The 11,419-nt window shown below is 43.6% G+C and overlaps 1 protein-coding gene across 1 annotated transcript; it reads right to left on the bottom strand.

The window, feature by feature from the left end:
• Positions 1-797: 797 nt before the first annotated feature.
• On the bottom strand, positions 798-8,535 carry LSM5 (LSM5 homolog, U6 small nuclear RNA and mRNA degradation associated). The gene is made up of 5 exons (XM_084619846.1): positions 8,404-8,535; positions 4,851-4,946; positions 4,568-4,595; positions 3,344-3,416; positions 798-1,012 (listed from the first exon to the last, which is right to left on the bottom strand). The coding sequence occupies exons 1-5, from the start codon at positions 8,447-8,449 to the stop codon at positions 980-982; spliced, it is 276 nt and encodes a 91-aa protein (XP_084475972.1). The 5' UTR covers positions 8,450-8,535; the 3' UTR covers positions 798-979.
• Positions 8,536-11,419: the final 2,884 nt, after the last annotated feature.

The following is an 11,419-nucleotide window of genomic DNA, read 5'->3' as shown; positions in this document are numbered from 1 at the left end:
AAAACAATTCACACTCTCAAAACAAATACACCCTGAGAAGTTTTACTGAAATAAGGCCTTTCCCCATTTAAAACTAAACAAAGTTGCCCTCAGCTTACTTCAGCCAGGGTCCCAGCAAAGAGAGATCGTGGCTTACCTGAGTCAGATAAAGAAGGACATCATTTACTTCAGCATAGTCCAGAAGAACAATTTCTCTGGCATACTTTCCAACCTCTGGAGTCTCCTCCTTCACCAAGCCCTTCCCACTGATTCTCCTTCCCTTTTCTGGTGATACTAGGCAATTCATTAGTTACCCACACCAGGGTCCATCCCTCTCTCCTGCACATCTATGCAGTAATGGCAGGCAGCTGTGATCTTTCTCCAAGGCAGGAGGAGACCAAAGGGAAAGAGTGTAAAGAAGGAATAAGCTGCAGGGGGCATACTTTAGAGCCAATCTCCATTTTTCTTGTCCATTACATTAAAGACTGCACCATTTTCTTACTTTTAGAAAAGCTCTAACAAACATGGAATCACATCCAATGAGCTGAGCCCTCTGGGCCTAGAGGAAAAGCATCCAGAAGAATCTACTTACTGTTGAGTGGTACTATTTTAAACCATATATAAGTGAGAATGGGCATACTTCTGAGCCACTTAGAGATTGAGTCTCAGCCTTAACTTTCTGATCTCAAGTGCCTTGTTTCTTCCTATTTTTTATTTTTAAAGATTATTATAACTGCAGATATCTTTTCTACTGCATTAAAAAAACCAACCAGCATATTTAACAAAAAAAAATGTTTGTTTTATTCTGAACAGCAGATCAGTCTTTACAATAAAGTCATGATTTTAACTTACAAAGTCAGCATCAGCAATGAATCTTTCCTGAATAGGAAATTTTACCTTTTATCAAATATCAACTTCAAATGTAAACAAAAACTAAAAGCACTCCATTGAGATAACAGAATATATAACAAGAGTCTTCATAGACGACAAATGAATCAATTTACACTTCAGGTCCTTCTCCTCCAGGAACCAGCTGTATAAGAAAAGGACAATTTAAGAGATACAGTATGAAGAAACATAGTACACGTTTGATTTCAAGATTTAAAGTGAGAATTGTCCGATATGGCTTTGTACATATTTATTATTAAACACTACTGAAAATATTTTTACAACAGATGGAAAATTTAAAGTAATACTAGAACATCACACACGTGTACTTTTATAGGTAAACTGACCCAATTTGAACTAAATCACCCCCTAATTCTACTCTTACAAAGAGCAGCTAAATAATCAGATAAAATGAGTGACATTATAGCTTTTATAAGACAGTGAAATGTTGTGAAACTTCCTGTGCTTGCTAATCTCCTATTCCTCTTACATTTTCTAGCCTATATTGTGTATCATTTATACCAGGGGTCTCGAACACGTGGCTGGCGGGGCTATTTCCTGCAATCCGCCAAGTAACCCTTACCCCCCCCCCCGCCGTGGCCTACCTCCAGGCCAGGGGTGGGCAAACTACAGCCCCCACAGCACAACGTCCCTGCAGCCCGGGGTGGGGGGGAGACGCGCACGCCAGAGGGCTCCGTGCATTGCCCTGGCTTCCAGGCACTGCCCCCCACAACTCCCATTGGCCGGGAACGAGGAACTGCGGCCAATGGGAGCTTCGGGGAGGTACCTGGAGGAGCAGCAAAAGCAGCGCACGGACCCCCCCCCCCCCGGATATGGTTCCAGCTGCTTCCCGGACGGAGTGGGGCCGGGGCCAGGGAGCCTGCCCTGGCCCCAGTGCGCGCCGCTGCCACCCTGGAGCCACTCTAGGTAAGCGGCGCCAGGCCGGAGCCTGAACCCCTCCTGCACCCCACCCCCCAACTCCCTGCTGCATCCCAACTGCCTGCCCTGAGCCCCCTGCCTGCACCCCAAACTGCTGCTGCACCCCAACTCTCTGCCGCACCCCACACTCCCTCCTTCACCCCAACTCCCTGCCTTGAGCACCCTGCTCCTCAATTCCCTGCCCTGAGCCCACACCCCCTGAGGGCAGGGAGGGGGCAGGAAAGGGGTGGGAAGAAGTGGGGCAGTGGCGGGGCCTCATGGAAGGGATGGAGTGGGGGCAGGGCCAGCAAGGGGTGTGTGTCAGTGATGCAGCCCTCAGGCCAATGCACTAGTCCTCATGTGGCCCTCGTGGTCATTTGAGTTTGAGACCCCTGGTTTATACCATGACTGATTAGTACTTGAGCAGAACACTTACCAGTGTAAATGTTCTCATTTTATATATGAATTTTAGCCAACAAGTCATGATGGAATAAAACTTTTTCCTCACTCCAGTGGGAATCTGTTGCCACCAGATAAATGCACGCGTAGATGTTTCAGGAATGAGAAACCAAGGAATGTAGGAACATTCAACACAATAAAAAGGAATGTCTAGATAAAAAACTGCTACTAATTTTCTTTTCTTTGGCATTCAGTTGGTGGGAAGATTTTCAGTTTAAAAACACAATAGCACACTTTTAAAAGTAGTTTGCTTCCTAAATGAGGAACAGTTTTTCTGCTTCTGTCGCCTCTTCTTCTTGTGTAGCAGCAACCCCAAATAGAGGTATACAGGTTGGCTGCTCATTTCCAGCTGCTTTTATAAACAGACTTGCTTTGCAATGAAGAGCCTGGACATTCGCAGATGCAGTTGTAACAAATAGGCAAGACAGCACCACGTGCTCTCTTCAGAGTACAGTTTAAGAGCTGATGCTTTAACTCAATAAATATTAAAGAAAGAAATGTAAAAAAGATATAGGAACTATCATTTATTTTACTGACATTTCTCTCTAAGAAAAGAAACAAAAATTGAAGATGATTTTTCTTTAAAGACAATAGACAAAACGATTATCATGATAGGTATTTATTGTGCAGTCTTTAGTCCTTCAGGCCCTCATCCTACAACACTTAAGCAAGTATTTAGTCCCTCTGATTACAGTGGGCCTTAAGCTACTCTGGTGAAAAATCAGGCCCATACTCTCATAGCAGGCAATAGGAAAAATAAGATATTGGCTGCAGGATCAGACCTACAATAATCAATTACTGCTTCAGCCCTCATTCGCATGCATCAGAAGTATTATGTTTTAAGTTTACTGTACATTAAGATACAACTAAGTTCATGTTTACATTTTCACTTTTGTTTTCAAAATATAACATGGAACATGTGTAATCAAGAAATTGAAGACTAGGATTACAGTATGAAATTTCAAAGGATTATTCTGTCAGAACATGTGTTTAAAATTTAAAATAAATATGAGTTCAATCTTACTTGAGTGAATTAGTCAATAACTGAATTCCACATATACTAAAAACCAGTCAAAAACAAGTAGTACACCTGACTTACCATTGTTATGTTATTTCCATTTAGCAAGATCTGATCTAATTTTGTGATTCTTCTTCCTTCAGGTGTGATTTCGCTGATCAAACATTAGGAAGAAAAATATTTAGTATATAAAGTTTACAAAATAAATCTGGATTTGTGGTAAGAGCTGTAGTTACACAAGGCGCTATAATAGGCTGGGTTATTTACCAAGAGTAACACAGAATTTAGATGAATCACAATACAGTTTTGGGACACCCTCCACTGGCCTCAACATATGAAAAAGACAGGTTTCAGAGTAGCAGCCGTGTTAGTCTGTATTCACAAAAAGAAAAGGAGTACTTGTAGCACCTTAGAGACTAACCAATTTATTTGAGCATAAGCTTTCGTGAGCTCCATCATGAACTTCATCCGATGAACTGAGCTGTAGCTCACGAAAGCTTATGCTCAAATAAATTTGTTAGTCTCTAAGGTGCCACAAGTACTCCTTTTCTTTATAAGAAAAAGAGTTTCAACTGGCAACATGAATAACGTTGCAAGATAAGGGAACAAATGCCTTCTTATCCCAGACTACACCTACTTTTTAACTCTTTGTCTATGTGTCAAAGCAAACATTAAACTAATGGAGAATTCAACATGGAGTTCAGGGGGAAAAAATCAAGGGTGCCAAACAGGAAAGGTTAAAACATTTAATATGACAAAATGCGTGGCAGCCATTCTGTGAGGCCGACTTCAGTACTCAAAAAAAAAAAAAAATTAAAAAATCCTTAACCCGAGTCAACTAACAATGTGAAATCCTAGTAAAGACAAGGCAATTTATAGCCTTCACATGAGCTACCAGATTGAGTTCAAAAACACTTTGTTTGCAGTGAAGAAGAGGTACAAGATGTTTCACCTTTTGCAAAGGCAATACATCTTTAAGTGCTCTATAGCTGGTTTGCAGATGACCTGTTACCTACCAGTCAGAATAGAGAGCCAAACCACAAAGCCTGGATACTGGTGTGCTAAGCACACTCAGCACCTGACTTTGCCACCTGCCACACACAGCTATTTAAGAGCTGGCTGTACAGGATGAATTCCCATTGGATTATTTACAAATAGTTTAAATTTGAAACCTAAATTACTCAGTTGTGTCAAACCTTTTAAAGAGGTCAAAATGGTTTGCTTCCTAATTCAATATACCTTTTCTGTAAATGGGAAAGAAAAAAAAGCACACAGTAGCCACAAAGAAACAGAGGCAATACTTACAACTCTGTAACATCCTCTAACACCATATCTGAAGTCTACCGTCAAGGAAAACAAAAAACTAAAATATCCTTGATTTAATAACTTTACCTGTATTTTCATTTTATAAAAATGGTGTGACCTAATTTTTAAAATAATTTCAGCTAGTGTGGCATATTTATCCATGCAAGATGTAGAAGCATACATTCTAGCCACCTAATTCAAAATATCCAAACAAACAGATAAATAATTAAGCTTATTCTAAAAAGAAAATTGGTAAATAGCAAATATTCCATTTAAAGGATACTGACGAAGTCATCAAATCCTAGGAGTGTGCCAACAATTTCTTTATCACTCTTCATCACAATGTGAATACGTGAACCTATACACTTGTCCACAAGCTCTGTAAATCAGAAAATATTTTATACAAGATTACAATCTAAATTTAAACATATACTAAAGTCATCTTTTTAACACACTCCTTTTAAAGAATATGTGGCAAAATTGTACACATTCAAAATTATTGCCAAGAATACTCAAATGTATATGCAAAAATAGTTTTTATTTTTATTATCTATTATACATAAGGTGCATCCTAAAATATCCGTAAAACACCTAGAACACATTGAGCACTATCTCTCTCTCTCTCTCTATCGGCTTAGCAGAATTTAATTTTCACTTTTATAATTTTGACAGATGTTTATTTTTAAGCTTTTTATCTATATTTTCACAGCTTTGCAAAATTATGGGCTTTAAGCATTTCCCCTCACCCCAATTTTTAATCCATTTAAATTTTCACAGCTACAGTAAATTATGGAGGATCTGACAATTATTTAATGACAGACACTGAAATTCAAAAACTTAAAGCTTTATAATGTAAAAATAAATTGTCAAAATATACAAATATCCTTATATCAAACTCTAATAAGTTCTCAAGCAACATTTTTCTTACTTTGCCCTTGTACATTTAAAGTATCGATGGAAATATTTTTTTCATAAGTTTGTGTACAGTGAAATCAATTTTTACCAATATTTAGGGATAAAAATATAATCCTCCCAAGCTTAAATATGTAGCAACTGACTTCGTAGTGAAGGTAGAATATTATTATTACTGTTCATCATCTGTTTTGGTCGTGCCCACAATGTGATAGGCACTTTCCGGGTATATCAATAATTTACATTTTAGGAACCTTCAACACATTTTCTGTCTGTATCCTATTAATCATAAACCATTTTTTCTTAATGTTCCTGATTCTAGGAAATCTTTGGGAGAAATATAATCTTACATAAGGAAAAGTTAATTTGAGGAAAAATATTTATTTCTGTTGGAGAAACTAACCAACCAACCATTGGTCAGCTGCCAAGAGATTGCTCACCGAGGTTACTTTTCCTCCCCCAGCACCACACTGTTTTTTGACATCACCATCTCTTTGCTTGAAAGAACGTTCCCAGAACAGTTAAGAAAGTGCATTTTGCAGATTCAGTTTATTAAATGTTAAAAGAAAAGTTGCAAATTGTTTTGGTACTATACACAGTAGAACCTCAAAGTTACAAACACTTCAGGAAGGGAGATTGTTCATAACTCTGAAATGTTTGTAACTCTCAACAAAATGTTATGGTTGTTCTTTCAAAAGTTTACAACTGAACACTGACTTAATATAGCTTGGAAACTTTTCTATTAAGAAGAAAAATGCTGCTTTCCTTTTTTTTTTTTTTTAAGTAGTTTACATTTAACACAGTACTCTACTGTATTTGGCGTTTTTCTTGTTTTGTTTTTGTCTCTGCTGCTGCCTGATTGTATACTTCTGGTTCCAAATTAGGTGTGTGACTGACTGGTCAGTTTGCAACTCTGAGGTTCTTCTGTAGTCACTCCACCCTCCTGTAACGACGCGTATGAGTATGTCTACACTAGAAATGCTACAATAACACAGCTGCAGCATAGAGACTTACGGCAACTGAAGGGGTTTTCTTACATTGTTATAGTAAATCCACTTCTCTGTGAGGCTGTAGCTAGGTCAATGGAAGAATTCTTCTGTTGACCTAGCACTGTCTCTACAATGGGGTTCAGGTTGGCTTAACTCTCTCGCCAGGGCTGTGACTATTTCACACCCCAAACAGTATAGCTAGGTTGACCTAAGTTTTAAGGGCAGACCAGGCGTAAGTCACTTAAAAAAATATATATATATATAACATGGAGACAAGAGAATTCTCTTACTTGGCCATTAACAAAAGCCTAAACCCTGCATCAGATTCACACTGGGAAATCCCTTTGCCCATACAGAGCCCTACTTATATCAATGGGTATATCTCACTCGAAAAAAAAAAGTGTACACTTAACTCCAGTTAAACTAGCAGTGAACTCTTGGCAACTCAGGATTTAACTCTGGCTAGCAGTTTCAATTAAAGGTTATAGAGGAACCTGGGGTTAAACTCAAACTAGTCTGGTCTACACTAGAAAATTAGGTCCATTTAAGTACTTTGGTCTGCAGTGTGAAAAATCCACACCCCTGAGCAGTGTTAAGGCAACTTAAGTCCGTTGACCTAGCTACCGCCTCTCAGGGCAAGTCTACACTGCCACTTACATTGATATTGCTTATGTTGCTTAGGGGTGTGAAAAAACCTGTAATTTGCATCGCTCAGTGACCTAAGCACTGTCCATACCAGTGCTATGAGAGTGGGAAAGACTCTCCCACCGACACAGCTTCCGCCTCTCGCGAAGGTGGAGTAATTATGCCACTGGGAGAGCTCTCTCAGCAGTGCAGATGCATCAGAGCAGCTGTGCCAACGTAGCTTTTAGTTAGGGCTAGTCTACGCTGGCAGTGCTTTAACATGGTTTGTGTAATCAGGGCAGAGCACTGGGAGAGAGCTCTCCCACCACCCTAAATAACCAACTCCACAAGGGGCGTGGCTCCCTGCACTGGTGCACTGTCTACACTGGCGCTTTACAACACTGAACCTTGCTGCACGGGGGGGGGGGGGGGGGGTAGGGTGTTTTTTTTCCACATCCCCTAAGTGAGAAAGTTGTAGCACTGTAAAGTGCCAGTGTAGACAAGCCCTTAGACTAGCCCTCAGGAAGGTGGTTTAACTACAGCGATGGGAGAACCCCTCCCCTTGGGATAGGTAGTGTCCACTCTGAAGCGTTTTAAGTGTAGACAAGTGCTGAATTGATGAGTCTTCAGGAAGGTCTCTGCACGTGTAGCTGGGGGTATGATTCCCCAACGGGTAGAGAGACAGTTGCACTAAATCTAAACAAGTTAAAATTGGAGCGTAGCCCACAGCCGGGCACCCCACAGACGCTGTCTGGGGACTCCGACTGCCACAGCGAGGGAGCTGGGCCGGAGCTGGCGGCTGGGTCTCCTCGAGCTGGGAATCGCGGCCCCACTGCCGGAGGAGCCGGTCTGCCCCTCACGGCTAGCGGCGGCACCCGAGTTAAGAACATGCTTTTGTGGGGGGGGGGGGAGGCACTGCAGACACGCCGGATTGGAGGGGGGCTCCAGCAACAACCACCCCCACCTCGGCAGGGCCATCCCTAGCTATTCTGGGGCCCTATGCAGCCCCCCTTCGGGTGGGGGCAGGCGGCGCTGGCTTCCGAGGCAGGAGGGAACCACCCCGCAGCACTCACCGGCGGCGGCGCTGGGTTGCTGCACTTCCCGCCGCCGGTTGAGAGCAGGCCCGGACCTGCTGCAGAGCTCAGGGGCGGGGGCCCTGGGGAAGCGCCGGAGCAGGGGCGGGCGCAGCACCCGACGCGCTCAGGAGGGGAGCCCGAGACCGCCCCTCCCGCCAGCCTCCCCGACCCCGGACCGGAGAAGCCCAGCACCCGCCTATCCCTGGGCGGGCGGGGGGGGGGGGGCGCTAGTTACCGAGCGGCAGGAGCTGAGACGGGTTGGTCGTCGCGTTGGCCGCCATCTTGAAACCAGACCTCACCAATCGCAGCTATCGGAAGAGAGGGCTTCAGCTCCCTCCGCCAGCAGCCCTGGCCAATGGATGGCAGAGCAGTCGGGCGGCTGCCGCTCCGAGGCTCGGGCTGCAGCGGGGCAGGGCCTGAGTGGCAGAGCTGCTGAGCACTCCGCCGCCGCCTCCTTCCAGATTCAATGGAAAACGCAGGGGCTTTGACAATGAGGCTCCAAATTAGGGTTGGCTCCTGTCCAGGCTGTCCCAGGAGAGTCCCTTTTTGGTGGTAGCTGCCCTGGGAAATCCGCAAAGGTGCTGGATATACCCTGCCACCAGCTGTCCGGTTTGATGGGCTCCGGGACCTCCTGGATGGCCCAGGTTTTTGTTCTGCACGGGTGGCAATGCTACATCAAATACTCAGGCCTGGTCTACGCTAGGAATTTCCATTGGTATAGCTACATCTCTCAATCCACACCCCGAGAGACGTATCTAAACTGACTTAACCCCCCCCCCCCCCCCCAGTGTGGACAGCACTAGGTTGACAGAAGAATTCTAGCAACCACCTCTCGGGGAGGTGGTGTAGGCAAGGCCTAAACAAAAATGTCACTGTGGCCTTAACTCTGCACCTGTTAGCATCAATACCATATTATAACAGAGTGCCAGCTCTGCTCTGAGTTTAGGTTAAGCTTCACTTTCCGTTTAAAAGTTGGCTCTTCTAAGTGGCCTAAAATTCCTGTGCTTACTCAGATTGGCTTGAAATTTGGTGTGCCTCATGTGGTTCTCTGTAATGTTACTGGTACAAAATTGGGATCATTTGAGTATGGGGTTCCTGAGATACAGCATCTACTATTTACAAAATCAACTAATTCTTCCAACTTTTTTGCCCTCATCTAGGGCTGAGACTATGGCTCTGATCCTCCCTAACCTGTCACTCGGGATTTATCTCAGCTAGTGGATGGCACCCGCTGCCCCTCTGGGACGGTTATCTTGAAGAAGTTATTTGGAGTTGTTACAAAAGTAGGTGGAGCCACAAAGAATGAAATGTGCACATGCCCATGCAGCAAAACTAGGACCCTGCTGCAGCAAGATGGTTCCCAGGTAGGCTGTTGCTCCAACAGCTGGGCAGTTCAGAGGAATATGCTGTGGCTATTGAACCTAAGCTGCACCCATGCGCTGTGAATTTAAACTCTGCCTTTGTCAGAAATCTAAGAATGATCAGTGGGAATGTTACTACCATTTGTCTGCATCAAAGTGGTTTTATACTTTTGGGAAATGGGCTCTGAGTAATACAGCTATTTTAGAAGTGACTCCATTTTCTGGAGGGATCCTCTCCCTGACCCTCTTATGTGAGCTGACATTTGGAGGAGCCATGCCCCTCTGAGGGAGTCTGAGCCCCTTCCCCTCCCCCCTCATGTGAGACCCTCTCCTTAACTCCCTTCTGCCTCTGTGTGTCCAGATCGGGGAGGACGCTACCCCTCTGGATGGGGAGCTGAGAACAGGAACGTTTGGAGCACATGTGGAGGTGAAGAGTTGAGAACTGACAACATGCTCAGTGCATAGGACAGGTTCACAAGTACTGACACTGAGGAGCGGCATGAGAACACCGACTGAGTTGAATGGTGCAGTTCATACATCTCAGACCTACTGTTTCTAGCTGTATTCATCTCCATGGGATGTTCTCATTCTGCTGAGAAAATCTAATTGAGATGAATGGGCTACTTCTCACCTCTCAGCCTCTGTGCTGCAGATGGATAGGGAGAGGCCGCTCCCCATATACTGGGCCCAGCTTTGAGGTAGGACTCTGCATCTCCATTCTTCTGCCCCTTGCTGTCTCTGACTGGTATAGGCACACTTCATAGCCCCACAACTTTTCCCACCTCTCCGTGGCCCCTCCAAGCTTATGAGAGGCATGGAGTGGCAAGGAGGAAAGTTGAGTTGGGGGTACAGGGGGAAAGGCTCAAAGTGAATCATTCTTACTTGATCAATTCCAGTGGGGCTATTGCCAACTCCTGGGAGAGCAGAGTGAAGACTGTGTTGCATGGGGAAGCATAACTTTGTATTTCCTAATTTTCACATTTGTGTCACCTTAAGTTTTCATTTCTTGGTTTTCAGAAGCTTAAGTTATGCATTCTACACATTCTGTTAGGGCACCAGAGACCACTGGACAACCTTAACTCTGCGTTAGCCAAGTTTTTTGGTCATTTAATTTGGTTAGCACTAACAACATGCATGTACACAAACTATGTGTTTGTATAAAGCAAGTTTTGACTTCCTCATACTCTGTAGAACATGCAGACATACTATTGAACTCCACTCTCTGCTATCACTAACTTCCTTGTCCTTCCTCCCCTCCATTTCCCTTGTATGCTGGTGGCTGTCTCACCAGTCCAAAGAGGAATGAATGACACACACAAGTCTATTTCAGGCCCTTATCTCAGGGCACAATTTGTTGTTTAAACACAAAACTCAAAGAATTCCCCTGACCAACATAGACTAGCTCTCAGAGGCTTTTTCCTGACCAGCCTCGCACTCTGTAGAACAATGCTCACAACTCTCCTTTCTGCTCACTATCTGCTCTTCAATTCCAGAAGGCAATTTTTTTGTTTTTTCACATGCTGTCCATCATGTGGCCCTTTTGCTCTCATTTCATTCATCTGGGGAGGTGAGTTAAGCCTGGCACAGGTGCAGCTGAGTCCCAACTCCTCTAAAAGCCAGCTCACCCTGTGATATGCCCTATCTCCACACATATAATTTGTCTAAACTAGAACCAAATACAAATTCTACGCTAATTAATTCTGCAAATGGTCACACTACTAGCAAATAAACAGAATTACGTGCAAAGGTATATTCCAAAGTCGTTTGCAGTGGAAAAGCTGAAGATAAAATTCTGCTGAATTTAAGCCTTTATCTGAGAAATAGAAATGTATGTTTGAGACTTCAACGAAGAGAATATTATAGTGGATGTGGAAATGTGTTTCTAATCGG

Source organism: Lepidochelys olivacea (assembly GCF_965140295.1).
Source record: "Lepidochelys olivacea isolate rLepOli2 genome assembly, chromosome: 2".
In the NCBI taxonomy this organism is placed as follows: Eukaryota; Metazoa; Chordata; order Testudines; family Cheloniidae; genus Lepidochelys; species Lepidochelys olivacea.
Note: the sequence above shows the minus strand (reverse complement) of the source record. Positions and strands in the feature narration are given on the sequence as shown.